The sequence below is a fragment of the Falco rusticolus genome, chromosome 19, assembly GCF_015220075.1.
Source record: "Falco rusticolus isolate bFalRus1 chromosome 19, bFalRus1.pri, whole genome shotgun sequence".
NCBI lineage: Eukaryota > Metazoa > Chordata > Aves > Falconiformes > Falconidae > Falco > Falco rusticolus.
This window is the reverse complement of record NC_051205.1, coordinates 4071074-4091950: the sequence shown is the minus strand read 5'-3', so window position 1 is coordinate 4091950 and position 20877 is coordinate 4071074. Positions and strand designations below refer to the sequence as shown.

The window sequence follows — 20877 nt, the reverse complement described above, 5'->3', positions numbered from 1 at the left end:
AAGTGGAGTAGAGCAGATGTGCCCCCCCCCACACACACATCTCCTTCTGGAAGTATCCATGCCATCCCGCAAGAGGAGGAGCTGGATGCCACCACGGGGCTCGGCGGGGTCCGGAGCGGTTTATGGGAACGGGGGCTGAGCTCCCACCCCCACCGCAGCGTGAGCCGGCCCCACGTCAGCACCGAGGGGACTCAGGACCCCCCCTGGGACCACCGCTGCCCCCCAGGTTTTACCTCTGTGTCCTCTGTGGCTCCAGCCCCGGCTGAACTCGTCACGATGCCAAACCGCTCCTTCCGCTTCTTCAGCTTCTCGTCTTCTTCGCTCTAGCACAAAGAAGGACCCAGATGGATTTTGTTGGCAATGCCCCGGGGTGGGGGGGAGCTCGTTTCACCGTAAATCATCTCCCCCCCCCCACCCCCCCTCCTCCCACAGCCAGGCACCCCAGCAAAAAAGCCGAAGCAAAGCAGGAGAGATGGCGAGACCGCGGGGGGGCTGCCCAGCACGGCAGGTAACGCCGGTGGCTCCGGCCACTGGAGAAGACACACAAGGATAACGTCTGCCCTGCCAGCTCGTGGTACAACCGCCTCAAAGCGAGCCCCAGCCCCCCCTCGAGACCCCCGTCACAGCGTCGCCTTCCCGCTGAACTCCCCCGTGCCCAAACCCGAGCACGACGGAGGGTGCGGACAGACAGGGCACGGATGGGCACGAGCGAAGGAAGATCCCACCTCGGTGGGCAGAACCTTTGCTGGGACGTGGAGGAGGAGGAATGATGTGGGGGACGCGGTAAAGCCCTGGGCACAGCGAGCAGCAGCAACGTGACCGTCACCCCCGTGGCGCGGAGGCTGGGCCGCGTCTCTCGGAAGCGTTCTCGTTGGAGAGGGAGGGTCGGCACTCGCCCCATCTCCCCACGGCGCGCCGTGCCCCTTCCCAGCAAATTTCTGCTGACATCTCCCAGAGCTTCCCGATCCCCAGTTCTCAAAGGTCTCCAAAAACCTGGAGCCTTTTGAGCTCCAAAAACCTGGATCCTTTTGAGCTCCACTGCTAAGGGTCTCCAAAAAACCTGGAGCCCTTTGAGCTCCGCTGCCAAGGGTCTCCAAAAAACCTGGAGCCTTTTGAGCTCCGCTGCCAAGGGTCTCCAAAAAACCTGGAGACTTTTGAGCTCCAAAAAACCTGGAGCCTTTTGAGCTCCGCTGCTAAGGGTCTCCAAAGAATCTGGAGACTTTTTACCTCCACTGCCAAGGATCTCCAAAAAACCTGGAGCCTTTTGAGCTCCGCTGCCAAGGGTCTTCAAAAAACCTGGAGCCTTTCGAGCTCCGCTGCCAAGGGTCTCCAAAAACCCTGGAGACTTCTTAGCTCCATTGCCAAGGATCTCCAAAAAACCTGGAGCCTTTTGAGCTCCGCTGCCATCACCCACACCAACGTCCTGATCCCACCATCGCCCATAAGAGCCTCAACGTGCTCATTTTCTGCGGATTTACTCCTACCTCTGGGCATCTCATGCCTCTTTCAGGCAGTTCCTACAGCCCAGGCTGCCTGATTACTTCAGGCTCCGACCGCTTCTCCCTCCCCGATCATTAAATTCGCTGCAGAGCTCTCGCCCCCCATCACCCACCCCCTACATCCCGTTATCGAGGGCAGGGGTCCCTGGCCACGCCACCCTGACACACGGCTTTCCCACTGCCTGGGGGAACCAGGGGCACCAACACCAGGAAGAAGAAGAAGAAGAAGAGAAGAAGAAAAAAAACCACCCCCCCATGGTTCGTGAAGAAGAAGAAAAAACAACCCTCCGTGGTTTGTGAAGAAGAAGAAGAAGAAGAAAAATCACCCCTCCATGGTTTGTGAAGAAGAAGAAGAAGAAGAAGAGGAAGAAGAAGAAAAACCACCCCCCATGGTTCGTGAAGAAGAAGAAGAAGAAAAATCACCCCTCCACGGTTCGTGAAGAAGAAGAACCACCCCCCATGGTTCGTGAAGAAGAAGAAGAAAAAGAAGAAGAAAAACCACCCCCCATGGTTCGTGAAGAAGAAGAAAAACCACCCCTCCATGGTTCATGAAGAAGAAGAAGAATCACCCCTCCATGGTTCGTGAAGAAGAAGAAGAAGAAGAATCACCCCTCCATGGTTCGTGAAGAAGAAGAAGAAGAAGAAGAAGAAGAATCACCCCTCCATGGTTCGTGAAGAAGAAGAAGAAGAAACACCCCTCCATGGTTCGTGAAGAAGAAGAAGAAGAAGAAGAAACACCCCTCCATGGTTCGTGAAGAAGAAGAAGAAGAAGAAGAAACACCCCTCCATGGTTCGTGAAGAAGAAGAAGAAGAATCACCCCTCCATGGTTCGTGAGAAGAAGAAGAAGAAGAAGAATCACCCCTCCATGGTTCGTGAAGAAGAAGAAAATCCACCCCTCCATGGTTTGTGTCCCAGTGCTCCACCTGGATCTGCCGGGATCAGCCAGCCAAGCAGAGGAACGGAGCCGGACCCTCATCCCTTGATGTGGTCACAGACGGCGCCATCAGCAGCCAAATTTGACCGGTGGCACCGGTGGGAAGCAGTGGGGAAACCTCCCCGTGTCGATCCCTTACCGTGGCCCCAACACCGACGTGCGTCGCAGCAATGGGACTGGCCAAGGCGTTTGGATGAAAAACTCCGGGAGGGGGCTTGAGCCCCGGCTCCGTCGGGAGCCACCAGCAGCCGTGGCGGTGTCAGAGCCCCGAGCCCCCAGCTTCACCCCCCTCCCCCCCGACACGGCTCCAGCATCACCTCCCCCGTGGTGCTCCCCATCCCTCCATCTGTGGTTTGGTGGCAAAGCTGTGAAAACACTGGTGCTCCCCCCAGCCTCATTTCCCGGAGGAGGAGGATGGAAGGGACAGCACGAAGGTGGAGGAGCAGCCCCCAGCCCCCCTCCCAACCCAGCCCACCCGCTCCACCTCAGGGTTCCTCCGGTTTTCAGGAAGAAGCAACATCCCGGAAAAAGCAGCACAAGCTTGAGGGTTGCAAACAAAGGGCGCCAGGAGGGATTATTATCATCGCGGGGACGGCGAAGGGAAGGGAGAAGGAAGAAGAAGGACGGCTGCGGCGGCGTGACGCACGCACCGACCGACCGCGGCCGCACAAAGACAACCCAACCCGGGCACCGGCGACGTTCAACCGGCTCTTAAAAGCCACACCACGGTTGACCGCGGGCTTTAAACCTCAGGAGGAAGAGGACGGCCCCGAAGCCACCTTGGGCAAGCGCCGTGGCTCCGATAAAAGGCCAGGGGAGGCTCCCAGCGCCGGCACCCAGCCGTAGGGGGTTTATTTATTTTTTCGGCGAGCCACCCCCACCCCTGCCCTGCAGGGAAAGCACGTAACCCTCCTACTAAATCAACACGGTCCTAATGATCTCGCTCACTTGACCCCCTAGCACGAGGGTGTCAGATGCAAACACGCGTACAATCAACTTCACTCCGTCTCCGGAGCTCCTCGCTGACAGGTTTTGATTCATGGGGTGCTGAAACCCAGCTGAGGAAAATTACCTCTATCAAAACGCCGCGATCTCCGCATCTATCAACCCGCGGCGGTGCCCCTGGGGGCCGCGCTCCGGCGTGCAAATGGGTGCACCAGCATCTGTGGGGAAAGCTGACCTTGCTGGCAGCGTGGTCAGATTTATTTTCTACCCTCCCTGTTTCCCTTTGCACTCGCGCCACGATGGTTATTTTGTCGTTTGTCTAAAAAAAATAAAATAAAATAAGAGGAATAAAATAAAATAAGGGGGGTGGGGGGAAAAAAAAAAAAGAGGGGGAAAAGGGTTTTACGAAAGGCTCCAAGCCCTGAAGCTAAAGTCTTCCCTGCCACCTGGTACCAGGCGGCATTTACACCGTCCTGTCCGTCTATTTGCGCCGTGCGTGATCCCGATGCTTTAATTTCGACACCAAAGATCCACCTACGGGACCGCGGGGCGCTGGCACGGCTCCACCTTCAGCAACGGTAATCTGCCTGGGATCCGCTGCTTCTCCAAGGGAGATCCAGGCTCCCTCCTGAGGGTGCAGCCTAAACCCCACCGGCTCCGGGCACCCAGGGGGAAGATGCTGCACCGGGCAGAATCAGGCCCCGCGGCTGCCCACCCTCTGCCGTGGGGAAGGAGGCGGCGAGGGGAGGGGGCTCGTCCCCCCGCACTGCGGCGTTCCAAGGGGCTGCAGCCAGCGGAACCTTGGGATCCCGGGGATCCAGTGATCCCGTTTTGTTTTCCTTGGAGCAAGTGACAGAGCCGGGAGCTCCCGGTGGGCACGGGAAGAGGTGCCGGAGGGCAAGAGGGAGAGCGCGGGTCAGCACCGATCACATCCAGCCTCAGCCGCTCGGCCTCGGGATCACGTCCCTTATTCCCGAAAGAGGGAAGGATCCATGTAAGAACAGGATCACTCCCCCTCTCCCGGGAGAAGGCAGAAGTGCTGGTGGTGGAAGAGTTAATGCCAAAGGCGTTTGTCCGGGTTTCCATGGTGCGCAGCGCTCTGGCACTCAACCTGCCAGGGATCCCAGCTCAGACCCCAGCCTGGATCCCAGCCCTGATCTCAGCTCAGACCTCAGCCTAGATCACAGCCTGGACCCCAGCCCAGATCCCATCTCAGACCCCAGCCCGGATCCCAGCTCAGATCCCAGCTTGGATCCCAGCCCAGATCTCAGGTCAGATCCCAGCTCAGACCCCAGCCCGGATCCCAGCTCAGATCCCAGCTTGGATCCCAGCCCAGATCTCAGGTCGGATCCCAGCTCAGACCCCAGCCTAGATCCCATCTCAGATCCCATCTCGGATCCCAGCTCTCCTCGCCCCAAGCCACGCTCCCTGCGGCAGTGCAAGCAGGAGCTGCGCTCCCTCCGGTGCTCCGTCCCGCTGACCCCCGCAGCGCCCAGCGTGTACGGGGGGACCGACCCCGCCGCCGGCCTCGCTCCTCGGATCTGGAGCGAGTTGATTCGGGATCACCCGAAACCAAAAGCCTCGCGCTCCTTCGGTGTCGGGGGCAAGTCGCCGGGCAGCCCCATGGCCCCTACGAGTGCCTCATTCATTATTTGCCACGAGCAGCTCCGGTCCCCGCACCGAGCGCGACGCGGCAAAGGACGAGGCTGCGTCACCCACTAACGGATCCGGCGCCCACGTCCCGGCCGCGATGGGCACCGCTCCGCACGCCGCGTAACGAGGCTCGAGGCGGGAATGCCGGGCTCAGCCGCAGCAGCCGGGCAGGGAGCCGGGCGAGCAGCCAGCCTGGCTCGCTGGGACACCCTGGCACAGGTTCGGACGCCCGGCAAAGGACCGAGGCACGGGAGACGCTCCGTGCATCCCGCTGGCACTAACAGCAGCGACCTGCCCGCTGCACCCGCTCTATTTTAAAAGCCCACATGGTTACGAAATCCCTGTCCCCCAGACCCCGCGCCACGCTGCTTTCTCCACGGATTAACGCGTTCCCAGGAGGAATCCGTGCTGGCTTAGCAGAGGAAGCACCGAGTACCCTGAGCGTAAACGTGGAGAGATGGCCACGAGCCTCCGTCATCGCATCCGCGGTGTACGGCAGGGTGCGCGCTCACGTGTGCGTGGCAATCCGGACCCTTCTGGTCCCTCTCCCGTAGCGTGCTGCAGCATGACGGATGGCAGGATGAAAAGCAGAGCCCCGAGGCTTTCAGGCGACGGTAGATTAATGATGACACGGCCTTGACCTCCCAAAGGTAAAGGTTACGAAACACTCGAGGGTAACCGGGCTTCCAATTTCATACCCGGAGGGCGAATGACACCAACCCACCGTTTTACTCTCAGAAACGCTCTCCAATCCTGGGACGCGCAGCTGTCACCCAGCACCTTTTTGAAATTCATCTCAACGTATTTATTCCTCCCGTTCCTTCCCCCTCGCGGGCTCCCAGCACTGCTAAGCCCTCCCGGAGGCGCCGCCAGCGAGCGTTCGGCGGGTGCCACGCGCTGCAAGAGGGAAGCCCGGGGTTTATACAGGAATATTCCACGCGTGCCTTGCACCCCGTCCCGTTTCCACCCCTTTGGCACGGGGGCGAGGAGCAACGCCGGGTCTCCCACCCCGACGTGACCAAACGTGGCGGTGACGGCCACCCCAGTCGGCACAGCCCCCTCGAGCGCTCCGCTGGGCTCAGACGCACGCGGCAGGAATGCGTGGCAACGCCGTTATTCTACCGCCGGCGTGTGCTGAGGACCATTCTGCACAGCTGATGGGGAATTACGCCTCGGTGTGTTGCAGAAACGTTAAACCCCAGGTTTATCTCCACGGCAAAGAGATGTCGGTGCGCCGGGAGCTCTGCTCGGGGATTGAAACGTGCCAGGAGCTCAGCTCAGAGCGAGACGGTGGCAACATCCAGCCTCACCCATGTGCCCCCGACGATCCGCACGCTCCCTGCTGGCTCTGCTGGAACTAAATTGCAGAATTACTCCGTGAAGACACCCCAAGTTTGAGCAAAGCCTGATCTCTTGGCTTCCCTCACCCCTTAAAAACCTGCTGGAAGCGCCCGGGCTGGGTCTGGCGCAGTGATGGACCAGGGTGCAGGTCACTGGAGATGTTTCCTTACAAAAGGAGTCGGGAAGCATAAGGAGCAGGAGTCGTTCCCAACGCTGAGCCCCTTCTGGCTGCGCACCGGAGAGCTCCTGGTTTCCTCCTCCTTCACGCTCACGTCATCGGAGCAACACCGCATCGGTGACCGGCCGTCTTTTTGACAGAAGCAAGAGGCCACCGCAGGCTTGCTCCTCATCCCTTCTCCCAGTCTTGTCTGGAAAAACAGGTCGGGAAGGCAAAACCCCTCTGACTGCACGGCGTGGCAGGCAGGCGCCGCGACAGCCGGCGGTTCTGTGCTCGCTCCGTGTCAAACCGCCGTGGCTTTCGCCGTTCACGCTCGCCCCAAACGGGATGAACAGGGGAGGAAGAGCAGAAAGTCGTGCAGAGAGCCCACCTGCCCCTTCCACTTCCATTCTTCCGCTTCCACGGCAGGGATGAAGCGAAGACGTTGGGAACGCCGCGCCGAGGAGACGCGCTTCCGATGTGCCGCATGGCAAAAGGCTTGGGAAAGGGTTTCTGATCCCATCGCACGCACCGGACAGCACCTTCCGTATCAGCCGGCCCTTGGGGGGGCTCTTCCCTCCTCGCACCCCCCGCCATGGGGGCACTCAGAGCGATGCCCCCCGCTGTGGGATGGGGGGGCTGGCAGTGCTAAAGCCGCTTAGAAAGTTTCCCCTCGCCCCGTCCGGCTGTTTTTTAATAATTAAAAAAAAAAAAAAAAGGGGGGGGGGGGCAATGGGGCGATGCCTCAACATGATTTGAATGGCACATTAGCCCCAGATTTCATAAATCAATCAATTTGTTCCAATCAAACCCAACGAGGCAATGTTAACCCTTCGCCCGCCACGCTGAGCCCACCGCCCCCAGCAGACCCCAGAGGTGCCCGGTGGCGTGGAGATGCTGTCGCTTCCCAAGCTAAATGAAGTCCTGCTCAAACCAGATGAAACTGCACGAGCAGAATAAGTTTCCCTAAGAGTTTTCTTAACCCTTGGGTGCAAACGCGCTCGCTGCCGCTGCCAGGGTGGGCGGCAAAGCCCATCGGCGGAGCCACGTGTCTTTATCCCCCTGGAGACCCCCGGGAACGCAGCTTAATTCTGACCCAAAGGTGGTTTTACCTCCAAGCTCCGCACCCATCCCCAAGGTCCTCAGCGCTTCCCACTCCAAAGGGAAAAAGATTTTTTGGTGGGAAGTGAAGCGGGTTTGGAGACCAGAAGCTCCCAAGGCCCCTGGGGCTTGGCCATGACCTTCAGCCCTATAGAGCGACCCCCTCCCCACTTTGTCACCCATCGCTTCAACACGCAGAGGCAAAACGGCAGCACCTTCCAGTGCCATTTCACCGCCCGGGGGTTAATTATAAAAGACTTGGACCATCTGTAAGGTCCCTTCCAACGCAAACGGTCCGATTCTACGATTTGTGCTCATTGATAAACTACTTTATCACAGCGCTGGCCACAGCTCAGCCCCTCTCCCACCATTACACCCAGTTGGCTCCTCTTGGCAAGCGGCTGCATTTCCAGTTCCCTCCCAGGCTCAACCCTTTTCTTGCTCAGCCCCTCTCCCACCATTATACCCAGTTGGCTCCTCTTGGCAAGCGGCTGCATTTCCAGTTCCCTCGCAGGCTCAACCTTTTTCTTGGGTTTTTCTTGAGCCGAGGGCACGCCAGGACCCAGCAGACCCCCGTACTGGGGGGCTGGCCCTCCACCAGGCAATACTAGGGGACAGTCCGTGTTTGTTTTCCAGGCTGGAGAGGCGGTGGCTCAGCCTCAGCCCGCAGAGCATCCTCCTCCCGGGGCAGCGGCGCAGGGCTGAGCAAGTGGAAAGGCAAGGACAGAATCCTGCAGAGGGAGGAGCTGGTGTAGAGGGTCAGTCGATTGGATTTTGGACAGGGATGCAACACGATTTGCGCTACGGAAAGAGCCTCCAGCACCCAACCAGCGAGGGTGGAAAACCCAAACAAGAGGCGTTTGGGCAGCAGGAGGGAGGAAACACGCAGGCTGACCGCCCTGCGCCGCACAGAGCCCAGCACCCAGGGTCAGGATCGGCGCAGATGCTCGTCGCTTCCACACATACAAAGGCTTCAGACCTCTTTCAACCCGAGGAGATGAAAGGCGGGTGGGTAAAGCACTCGGAAAGTACCTTATGTTTGATCTTTTATGGTCACTTAATTTGGTTTCTCCAACATCACTAAAAGCTCCAGATTCTAGCAGAGCTCGGAGGGGAAATCTAGCAAAGAGAGCTGCTGCTCTGCAAATATTTGACTAACCAAACCCTAATAATTGTTAAATTATTCCCCCAGGATGGCAGCTCGCAGGCCAGAGCAGGAACAACCTCGTCCACAGGGACTCCTCCTCCCCCAGCCGTACAAACAACCCCTCACTCGCTTTTATGCCTTTTAAAAAGAACGGCCGGAGCTTGGGGAAAGGTGTATTAACCCAGGGAAAAAGTATATTCCACTAAATTACCCGTGGAATTAAGATGTTCCACCCAAACGTTATTTTAAGACCGGGTTTTTCAAGAAGCTTCTTTTGGCCCTGCGGGATGAGCCTACGACAGCACATTAACGTGTCTGCAACTAAAACATCAGAAAAAGTAAACCCGCGCATTCCGACAGCCAGGGCGGGGAGACACCCAGCCACGCAGCCCCTCGCAGCCCGGGAGGAAAAGGGATGGATGTGGTCCTGGATCTACATCCGAGGGTCTCTAAGCCCCCCAAAGTGCAGCATCCCCCATCACCACAGCATCCCAGTCCAGGAGGAAAAGGGATGGATATGGTCCTGGATTTACATCTGAGGGTCTCTAAGCCCCCCCACCCCTGAGCACAGCATCCCCCATCACCCAGTCCAGGAGGAAAAGGGATGGATGTGGTCCTGGATCTACATCCGAGGGTCTCTAAGCCCCCCCACCCCCGAGCACAGCATCCCCCATCACCCAGTCCAGGAGGAAAAGGGATGGATGTGGTCCTGGATCTACATCCGAGGGTCTCTAAGCCCCCCCACCCCCGAGCACAGCATCCCCCATCACCCAGTCCAGGAGGAAAAGGGATGGATGTGGTCCTGGATCTACATCCGAGGGTCTCTAAGCCCCCCCACCCCTGAGCACAGCATCCCCCCATCACCCAGTCCAGGAGGAAAAGGGATGGATGTGGTCCTGGATCTACATCCGAGGGTCTCTAAGCCCCCCAGAGTGCAGCATCCCCCAACCCCGCACCCATCAGTGCCCTGAAGGACCTTCCAGAAGGCACCGAGGTGGGAAAGCTCAGCTCTGCCAGCCGAATCGGCGCGGGTTTTCTGCGCAAGCCAAGCCTTCCATCGCCAGGTCAGCGAGACCAGGAAAACTTTCGAGGGGCTGAAGACCACAGACCACTTGCTTTCACAGAGAATTTTTTTCCTAACAACCCTGCAAAGTCGTCGGCACCGCGGGCACGACCGCAGGGAGGGAGCTCAGGGTCCCCCCTCAACCGCCACAGCCCGGAGACTCTGCGCAATGTCACCGCAGAGTCCTCCAAGACCGAAAGCTGCTTAAATTATCTTAATTATACGAATTAAATGGAAGGGACTGGATGCTCGGGAGAACCACGCCAGGTCTAATTCACCTGCAGGCATCCCACTGCACGTGCAGCCCCCCGTGCTTTGCCCGGGGAAGGGCTTTGGGGGCTGTTTTTACTTTTGTCTTTTGTGGTGAAGAGGGGTTAAGGGGGAAACCTGACTTTGTTTCTCCTGCGGATGCTCTGGGATGCCAGGAGCGGAGGCCCTGGGATGCCGGGAGCTGCTGTTCTCCCCCTGCCAGCTCCTCCAAATTCCTGCAGCCAAATGGTTCAAGAGCCCCTGAATGGGACATAATGACATCATTGATTGAATCATAATAGAGGGGGAAAGGGGGGGTGGGGAAAAGATGTATTTGTGTTACAGACAAAAGCCAAGTTCTGTTTCACAGCGGGGACCAATGAAGAACCAGATGACTGGGCAGAGGGAGGTCAGAGAGTGTCCCCGTCCCCCCGGCATTGTCCCTTGTCCCCCCGGGAGTGAGCCCGGAGCGAGCCCTTCACCACTCCCCAAAGGTTTGCCGGGGGCGCGGGCTCAATGCGTGACCAGGAGCCCCCCTGACCCTGCGCCGCGCTCGCCTCATTCATTTTTCACATGACATCGTGGGTGCCAGCGGGCGCACGGGGCTGGGGGGGGGGTGGGGGGGGCGGGGAGAGGGATGATGGTCCACACCAAAGCGCTTGGGGAGCCGGTGGCATCGCAGCCCTTGGCCACGTCGGCGCTGGGTGGTTGTTTCTTCCACCAGAGGTTTTTTTTTTAACTTTGGGGTGAGCACGTAGCCGCGGTTTGGGGAGCGGGGCAGCCCGGCAGTGGACTCTCCAAGTCCTTCTGCAGGGCAGCGGGGCGCCAAGCCGGTATTTCAACGGCAAACAAAGCGCCGGGTGTCTTCAAGTGCTGTATTTTCACCCTGCCTTGAGAAAACATCACATGATACACGCTGACACGATAACGAAAGCCGCAGCCTTATCAGCGGTGGAAGGGCGGACCATGCTCTCACGTGCCCGACCGCAGGTTTCCAGTACAAAGGGGACAAGGACACAACGTATGTAGAGCAGCCAAGCTCCGGGCACCTTTTCCACCATCCTGAGGTGGGCACAGGGGCTGCAGCCCCCTCCCCACCCTGAGAGTGAGGGTCTGCACAGCATGCCCCTCCGCTCCGTCCTACAGCCCGAAACCCCCCCGGCTGGGTCATTCACACCCCAAATTCCCACGGCACCGAATCCGCCGTCACTTAAGCACCGACGCGGAGCTTGGACCAGACCCGAGCCCCTACAAGCCCCCGGGGATGCGCAAAGTCACAAGAGCCAGAATGGAAAACTCGAGAAGGCTCCGGTAGGCGAGGAGCAAACTCCCCAGCAGAGCATGTGCAAGAGGGATGGGGGACCCTGCCTCAAGTGGGGGTAACAGAAGGCTCCGGGGGGGTCGGGAAGAGCCCAGTGACGGTGACAGCGGCTCATAGATGTGGCAGCCGGCACAATGGGAGAAAACAACGGGAGAAACACACAGGGCAGCCCTGTGACCCTGACACCTACTCGCTGCCATCGCGAGACCCGCGTCATCCCAGAGGTGGAGGAACCTGGTGGCAACACAAGAGCGTGGGTAGCTGTAACAGCAGGAGGGAGGAAAATGATTTTGGATCATTTGGAAAAAAAACACCGGAGGGGAGGGAACACCAGCAGCTGAGAGCACAGGTGACCGAGGGTCCCAGCACAGGCGCTGCCGAAGGGACGCTTCGAGACGCCGGCTCTCCAGCCCCTGGCACGGCTGAACTTGAACCCCTTCTGCCACCACCGACTTTTGGGGGAGCGAAGGAAAAGCCCCGGCACCTCCACCGAGGCAGCGGGACGGGTTTCCCGGCAGCCCGCGCCGTTACGTGCCTGCAAGCCCACGGACAACCCGAACCTGGGAAATCACGCTCCCACCTGAGCAGCGTAACCTGTAGTTTGCTACAACACACCCGAGGCTCCTCGTGTCCCCCCACCCCGTCCAGCACGACCCCCCAGCTCTACATCTCATTAACGTCACTATTTCCTATTAGCGCAACTCATTTAAAGGAACCAAGGGGGAAATGTTTAGAAGAGGGACGAGCATCGTGCCGTGAAACCAGCGGAGAGACCGAGGAGCCGGGAAACTCGAGCGTATTTTAAGACCTGCCTAGTCCAAAAAAAGGGCAAGGACCCCTCGGGAGGTGCCACTGTCCAACACTCGTGTTTCAAATCCATTGTTACCCTCCGGCATGGGAACCAGCCGGGCTCTGGCTGTCGGCTCCGTGGGCACGCACCGCCCCCGGCTCCCTCAGGCTCCAGCGCGGTTTCTGCTCCCAGTAGCAAACCCAGATTCCTTTTCCCCACATTCCAGCCTAGAGTTATTTGCAAGAGAAGAGGCTGGTTAAGCAAAACTTGTTATTTGTCTTCTAAGAAATGCAAAAACTGAATTTCCTGGCATGATCCCATTGGGTGCCAGCTGGATCACTGGGGATCGGGACTGGAAACCACAAATCCAGCCCTCTTCCCACAGGAGACTGTTGCGTTGCCCTTGACCGGAGCGCATGGGGCCAGCGCCGACCACGCTGCGCTCCTCACGGGGCCACAGCTTTGTCTTCAATGAAAAACCACAAAAGGGAAAAAAAACCTGGAGGTTTGCGAAACCTTTACATTTCCCTTGTAACCTCAGGTCTCACTTTCCCCAGGGACGCAGCCCCACCAAGGTCCGGGCTCGTCTCCAAGCCACGTGCTGGGACACGGGCTCTGCCGAGGGCTCCATTCCCGTGTCTCCGTGCCACGCAGCCGCTGTTCTGCCCTGCGCCCCATAGCCGGGGCCAGAGCCGGGGCCGGTGCTGAGCGCACCCCATAGCCTGGGCCAGAGCCGGGGCCGGTGCTGAGTGCGCCCCATAGCCTGGCTTAGAGCCAGGACCGGTGCTGAGCGCACCCCATAGCTGGGGCTGGTGCTGAGCTCGCCCCATAGCCCAGCTCAGAGCCAGGACCGGTGCTGAGCTCGCCCCATAGCTGGGGCTCAGAGCCAGGACCGGTGCTGAGCTCGCCCCATAGCTGGGGCTGGTGCTGAGCTCGCCCCATAGCCCGGCTCAGAGCTAGGACTGGTGCTGAGCTCGCCCCATAGCCGGGGCCGGCTCAGAGCTCGCCCCATAGCCTGGGCCGGCTCAGAGCTCGCCCCATAGCCTGGGCCGGCTCAGAGCCGGGACCGGTGCTGAGCTCGCCCCATAGCTGGGACTGGTGCTGAGCGCACCCCATAGCCTGGCTCAGAGCCGGGACCGGTGCTGAGCTCGCCCCATAGCTGGGGCTGGTGCTGAGCTCGCCCCATAGCCCGTAGGTGCTGCCCGTGCTGGCGATGCCGGTGACACAAACCCCTTCCCCAAGCGCCCCGGGAGGGGGCAGGGGCGGCGGGGGCCTCGCGCTCAGCACCCTTGTGTGAAAAGGGCCGCGAGCGCCAGCGCTATTCTTCACCTTGTCACTTCCCATTATCCCAACGCCATGGGGCCGCATTCAGCCGCTCCGCTTGGAAAAGTGACGTGGGGGAAGGTGGCGGCGAGGGGACGGAAAAATACCTTCCTGGGGGATTAGTGGTGGGTTTCCATAAATCCTCCCGGCTGGAAGCTCTCCAGCCTTCACCTGTAAAAACCTTGAGGCTGGAGCCCCCCAACCCGCTCCCCTCCCCCCCCCCCCCCCCCCCCCGAGCTGGGGTCTCCCTCCGGAGACCAAAACCAGGCACGAAACCCCCCCTCCGAGCCACCTCCCACAGCAGGTAGCCCAGGGCTAGCGGGGACCCAGCGCCTGCGGGAGCCCCAGCCCCGCATCTCGCCGGCTTCGCCGCTGCGTGACAGCGGATCGGGATTTTCCAGCTTTATCCTGGCACAACCAGGCGGGTCCGGCTGCCACCTCCTACCCGACCTAATTCCTACTTTTTTTGCAGGATCCTAAACATTTTCTGCAACGCTTAAAAACATGAAGGGTGTTGGAGAGGGCTTTGCTTTCCACTTCACTGCCCGAAACGATAATTTTCATCTTCTCCCTCTGCAAATCCAGCTGGTTTGTTACCGCCAGCCCAGAAAATCCTTTAAAAATTACCTAAAGCAGCTTTTTTTTACCTAAAGACACAAAGATTTAAAAGCAGAACGCCACGGGGACATTGTAGGCACGGGGAAAGAAATCCTCAGCCTGCAGAAGCACCGTCAAGTTCGTCGTGCGCTCTGTCACGACGTACCGGCCCCTCCGCATCCACTATACCCTGTGCCACCGCGAAGCTGCTCCGAGGGAGGAAAAACTTTTCCCTGATGGATTTTGGAAGAGCCAAGTGGCTCCATGGACCCAACCAAGAAGCTGAGCTTGCACGGGGGTCCCCAGAGCGGGACGGGTCCCCAGAGCGGGACGAGCCATTGGCTCCTCGGGATAAATACGACCCCACTATGGATTTACAGGGCGGTGACGACGCATCCCTGAGCGTTCCTATATCTATATTCCGAGCACAACGCGCAGCAGGAGGAAGATGGGGAGACAGGGATGAAGATGAAGGACGCAGGGAGAGAAGGGGGTGGGTTACAACCCGGAGGAGATGTTCTCCTCCATTCCACCGAGGCGGAGTGGGGGTAGAAAGCAGCGAGGGCAGCAACGGAAAGGCATGAAGCTGACACCAGCCAAAGTTTGGGAAGCAAATCCTAGCCGGGGAGGGGGGGCACGTGCCCTCGCCGACGAGGCGGGAGAGGCAGCTCTCGTGACAGCAAAAGGCGTTTCGCGACGACAAACCGCCGACGGCACTTCTCAAACCCGCAAGCATGTGCCACCGCGCGTGACACCGCTCGCTAAAGGAACAAGCCTCGTCCACGAATCCCTTTTTCCTTTTCCTCTGCCAACTTCTCCCCCCCCCCCCGGCTATTCCACCACCACCCTTCGCTTCCTTGGTGGTTAATAGCTTCTCATCCGGGGCTGGCAGGGGGTGTTTTGGAAAAAATTGCGGGGCAGAAAAATTATCCAGGAAAAGGATTCCTCCTCAGCACGTTATTATAAGCTTGCTGGAAGCCAAACAATTAAGGCAATTGTTTTCTCTCTCTCATTTAGCTGTTTTGTACACACACAGACTTTCTGCTGGTCCACTGACCCCTGCTCTCCTCCACCACCACACGCACGTCACGCAGCCAGCGGGCCGGCTCTGGCCAGCTGATCTCTTATCGCCTCCACCTAAACCCCATTCTCATTAACTGGAATTAAACCAGCGTTCATCTAGAATCACGACTGACGGCCGAATTAAAAAAATTAACTCTTCCCAATCGGGAGAGCCAGCACCTTTGGCTCGAGGGGATGCTTCAGCATCCCGGGATGCTCGGGGTCCTCAAGGTGTCCTACGGCGACGATGCTCTAGCTGTAAAATGGAAGATTTGCCACCAGGGCAAAAAAAAAAATAATAATAAAAAAAATGAAGTTATTCAAGGCGACACGCGGTTTGAGAGCCTCTCAATGGACACGGCAGCTTCCCCCTGCCCACCGAAGTTGCCGAGGTGGCGGTAGAACGGGGAGGCCAGACACGCAGACGGAGCTTTGCGGCAAAAAAAATCCTTTGTTTCACAACCCCCCCCCGCCCCCCGCTCAGAGGAACGTGGCGGGGAGAAGTGGGGTCCGAGCGGGGACTCCCACCTGGGAGCCAAGTCACTTCACCCCTCTGCTCCCAACCTTGGAACGGCCGAGGGTTAATCAGCTAATTGTTCATAAGGCAGTTGGAGACCTCCACGTTAAAGACGAGCTCTAAAAGCCAATTATTTTCGTCAGCTGTTCGGAGGGGGAAAGGTATTTGATAATGGAAGACAAAGGTGGCAAACGGAGCTTTTCTGTTATCCCAAGGGCTCTCGCTGTCCATTTGGTGCCAAGGTTTTCCCAGCGGGACACCTCCAAGGCTATTTGGGATGGATAAAGAGCCAACCACCCCCTCGGAGAAACGCTGCAACCCTGCACACATAAAACCCGCGGCTCAACATCCTCCCCCGGGGAGCGGAGGGCTCGGAGCCTTCCAGGGAGCAGCTGCTATAGAGAGGGAACATTTACAAGCCGGGGGTGGGGGGGGTGGGGGGGTTAAGTACAACTAACAGGAGTCAAGGGATAGTAGCCTTAGGTCAGCCAGCGTGTGCTTTAACAGGAGGCCTCTGAGGGGAGAGTCGGCGCTACGGGGAAGATAAACCGCTTGCTTGATTTATTTTAAAAATTAATTTGATGGCTCCGTGCTGCCTTGAGACAAATGAGCACCTGCCTCTCCTGCTCCAGCGCGGCGACCAAGCGCTCGGGTCGCCTGCTCCGCTCCTGGGGTCTCGCCTTCCCTCTCGGGCAGAGAGGAAAAGGATTTTAAACTTGAAAGATTTCTACCCCAGAGGGCTAACGGAGGGGGAAGCAGGGGGGGTTCAAAGCTACAGATGAGTTCACAGCCACTAACGCAGCTCTGCATTTGCTCCCTGCTCACAGCAGGTCTGAAATCCCCCTTAGCTACGATTCTCCCCCCCCCCCCACTTCACGGCCCTACCCCTCCCCAAAGCAATTTGAATAGGAAATGAAGTGTGGCTCCGCCGAGACAATGCTTTATTGTAAAGTTTTTGCTGCGACCCACGGTATAAAAACCTGCCAAGACACATGTAAACATTCGCCACCGCCAGGCTCCTCCGTAATGAAAAGCTATAAAGAACACCCAGGTGGGAAGCACAATACTACCAGCTAATTAAAGTCACCAATAATATTCCTCCCAGGAATGCCAGAGTGTGTTCCGCTCAGTGGGAGAAGCCACTTCTTAAGCCCATGAACTCGGGCTTCCTGGTGGAGCAAACAAAAAAAAAAAAACACCACACCAAAAAAACCCCAACAATTAAAAAAAAAAAAAAAAAAAAGACACGGTGCAGCCAGGCACCGCTCCGGCACAAAGCCCAGTGTTGGGCGACCCAGCAGCAGCAAGAGCTGGCCCGGCCACCAATTCCTGACCTTGGGCAAGTCATTTTTATCCCCTTCTGGTAGGTCTCCATCTGTATAAGGAGGGGAGCAGCTGGCTCCTCTGCAGTGAACGGCACGGGGAGATGGGACCTGGGGGTTTGGGGGTTTTGGCACGTTCCTTCCAAAATCCCGGCTTTATCCGGCTGCAGCCACACAACCCTGCCCGGGGAAGGCCACGGCCATAAACATTGTTGACAAGGCATATATTCTTCCTGAAAAATGGGAGCTCCTAGTGACAGGGTTAATGATGTTTGAGCAGCCTCTCACCCTGAGCTCCACATATCCCAGCTTTAATGGACTGGCCTCCTTCCCCCACCCCCAAAGGGACCCGAGAGGGAAGTGGGGGGGAACAGCGACCTCCAATGCCAGATATTTTCTACATCAGTGAATTCCCAGGGCCGGCGGAATAAAGCAGAACGCTCCGACGGGGAGAAATAGGCAGCAAAAAAGGTCAAATCCATCCCCCCCCCCCCCCCCCCCCCCGAAGAGGAGAGGGGTTTATTTCACGGGGATGGAGAGAAGCCGAACGTCCCCCGGCTCCCACCCTTCTCCGCGGCGAGGAGGGGTCTCCATGCCAACATTATCCAGCTGTTCCAGCTGGACAATTCTTTTTCATTCCCTGCTCTTTCCCAGCGGTGCTGCAGCACCGGCTTCGCTAAAGCCCGGAGGAGGAAAAGGCTGTTTTTGTTTGGGAAGCGCACAGGATGCTGTGCTAATCTCGGGGTATATATTTATCCTTTCTTCCATTTTTCTCCAAATCGTCTTCCACGGATCACATTTAGGCAAGGGATCACCGTGCTATTAAGTACAGGTTTACCTCCAAGCAACCCCCGGGGGCTCAGCACCCTTCCAGGCGGACACAGCACCCACCCCACTGACATGCCGTCGGCACGACCCCAGCTCCACCGCGGCCGAGCCCCCGCCCCATTGCAAGGTACGAGGACCAGGAGAAGGGTTTTACGCTTTGTGTACATTGCTCCCCTGGAAAAATAAAGAGCTTTAAGACCAAATCCATCCCCTACAAAGCTCGTCTCATTTGTACTTCAAAGAATTCTTTCCTACCGGGAGCTCTGGACGCCCTTCTCTTCGGAAAGCTCATTACCTTGGGTTTTACAGACTTGGCTCCTACCCCAAAACAGAAATGTGCGCGAGTCAAAGCGCCCCCGAAAGCAAACCGAGCACACAGCGGCATCCCTCCCCAGGTTACAGTTTGGAGGAAAACCCCTTAAAAATTCACCTCCTCCATCCAGCAGACGTAACTCTCACCTAACCCCCACCAGAGTGGCCCACACAAAACCAAACAGAAGGGAAGATGAAGGGAACGGTGTTGACCAGACGCCCTCGGGGCTCACGCCGCTGCTAATAACGAGATGTAAACTGGAGCAATGGGCTAAGCTGGGGGGGCAAAGCGTGGGCTGGGGGGGGAGGGGGGTGTGCAAAGAGCAGGGCCAGGGGCTGGGGGGGTCACAAAAAGCACGGCCTGGGCAGGGGGGGCACAAAAAGCACAGCCTGGAGGCCAAGGCACCTTACCTTTTTGGAGAGCGAGGAGACATTCAACCCAAATCTTTGAGCCCTTTCCTTTAATTTATCCATGTTTACCTACAAAGAGATAGGAAACAATTTAATTTTTATTTTTTATTTTTTTTATTAAAAAAAAAAAACCAAACACCCCCAAGCACTCAAGCTGCAGGGATAAAGATAAAGCCGCCTTCCCGGCCAAAGGCTCCTGGAGCAAAGGGTGCACAGCGATGGGCCGGGGCACTGCCGGCATCCCTGCGGGTGGCAGGATGGATCCCAGCATCCCAAGGGATCTGCCAGGATCTGCCAGCCTGTCCCTGCACTTCCTCACACCCGGCAAAGGATGAACACCCCAGGTGCTGCTCCCCTTCCCGCAGCAGCAGCCGGTTCCCAGTACCCCTCCTGTACTGGTCCGCTCCACACAACGGAAAATAAACACCAAACCTGCCTCTGCCCCGAAAAATTAATCGCTACTACCCCACTACCACAGGTTTAAGAAGCCATCGCTGCACCCTCAGCCTTCCAAAACCATCGGGTCAGCTCCCCGGCCCCAGCAGCTTCCCAGTATGTTGCCCAGCCTGGCCAGTTCCCCGGAGATACCAGTCACGCTGCGGTGCTTACCTCCCACCAGCACCTTCAGGATGAGCCTCCCGCAGGAGTAGCTCCAAGGAGGAAACCCTGGTGCTTTTTGGCACCCCCCGGTGCCACTGGGCACCCCCCAGTGCCCTCAAGCACACCCCGGGGCCGCTGGGCACCCCTCGGGGCCGCTGGGCACCCCCCCCCGGGCCCTCGGGGCCGCTGGGCACCCCCCCCCGGGCCCTCGAGCACCCCTCGGGGCCGCTGGGCACCCCCCCGCTGCTGCTGGGCACCCCTCGCCTCGGCTTAACCCCATCCCACTCATCCTCAACCAAACGTGCCAACACCAATCCGGCTGCTCGGGGCAAGAGCCCTCAGCTCTGCCTCCTCCTTACACCTGGAGTTGGACGAGCAAAGCAGCGTCGGCTCTTAAAAGCAAGAGTAATTTACTACAGGTCATTCGTCGTTTCCATTCCTGAAGCGTAAAATTGAAGCATCTCAAAACGAAAGCAGAGAATGGCAATCGGGCTTATGAAAAAATAAAATTAAATATCCATCTTTGCTCCTTTTAGCGTTTCATTCTAAAATCGGAGCCGGGCGCCGCAGAGGGATGGGAACCCACACCACCCAGGGGGGCCATGCCATCCACCCTGGCTCCGCAGACATTGCTCCTGAACAACTCAGAGTTTACTCCCCCCGCCAGGAACCTCCTCCTACCAATTGCAACGTGTTCCGAGCCCAACCAGCAGTAACTCAAAGACAAGAAGCATTTCTTACCGTGGGTTTGCTGTCTGCAGAGAGGCCTGAAACGAGAAGGCGAGAAAAAGAAAGCCCAGTTAGAGAACAAACATCAGGAGCAGGATTTTTTTGGATGAGGGGGCACAGCACAGCCCCCCTACCCCCTAACGAAGAACCCCTGGCACATTTCCCCCAGCTTCTACCTCTGCTCTCTACAGAATGAGTCTCCCTGTTTCTTTTTTGCCTTCAAATCTGCTTCCCCACCCACAAAACCGCTGCCATCCCACCTCGCCGAGCATTTTAGGAAGCCGAGGGATGTTTGGCACATGCTGGAGACCGCAGGAAAACCTGGCCAGCCATGCTTAGGAGCAAGAAATTCTGGGAAAAGCATCTGGAATACCAAGGGAACACAAGGAAAAAATGCCTTTTCCTCCCCTGATTTTACAATTCCTGCTCCAGGCTCCTGGGAGCAGGCAGGAAAAGGAACAAGAGTGAAAACAAAGGTAGTCCCACCTGCAGTATTATTTCCCCACCCCCCCACCCCCCCAGGAATAATTAAATATTTGCAACGAGGTCACTCCGTAGATGGGTTCTGCTTCACCTCCTCACCTTTAGTCGAAACTGTGGCCAAACCAAACCTGCCAAAAGCAAACGGAGCTCAGTCAGAGGCCAGGTCAACCAGCCCTCGGCGCTTCGAGGCCGATGGGTGAATTTTTCCTTGCAATATTTTTCAGGAGCGTACTTGAGCAAAACCCGTTTGGGGCTGAGGTGAATTGGAACGCGCTGTTACTGGCTGATGGAATTTTATTCTGCAGAATTCACTGATTCCCCATTTTCTACAAAAAACCAACCTCCACCTCCAGGATCACCGGCAATTTTCCCCCCTTTCGCTGTCCGGGATAACCCCAAACCCCCCCCAGAATCCTACCGCTGCTCCAGCCTGTGGAAGCAGCAGGCCACACCAAGCACCCCGCACCCAGATGCGGCCCCCACGTGCCATGG

At 57.9% G+C, this 20877-nt stretch overlaps 1 protein-coding gene across 3 annotated transcripts in view; it reads right to left on the bottom strand.

The window, feature by feature from the left end:
• The window catches only part of LOC119139928 (SAP domain containing ribonucleoprotein), a 32505-nt gene that overhangs the window by 3458 nt on the left and 8170 nt on the right, over positions 1 to 20877 (bottom strand). Inside the window, exons 7-10 of one of the 3 annotated variants that reach the window (XM_037370764.1) lie at positions 20485 to 20513; positions 19915 to 19940; positions 18574 to 18642; positions 234 to 323 (exon numbers count right to left, since the gene is read on the bottom strand). In XM_037370764.1, the coding sequence (XP_037226661.1) occupies positions 234 to 323; positions 18574 to 18642; positions 19915 to 19940; positions 20485 to 20513 (214 nt within the window). Of the gene's footprint in view, positions 1 to 233; positions 324 to 3389; positions 3699 to 7981; positions 8363 to 18573; positions 18643 to 19914; positions 19941 to 20484; positions 20514 to 20877 lie in introns of those variants that run through there. The other 2 variants (XM_037370763.1, XM_037370765.1) reach the window with 2 other exon arrangements.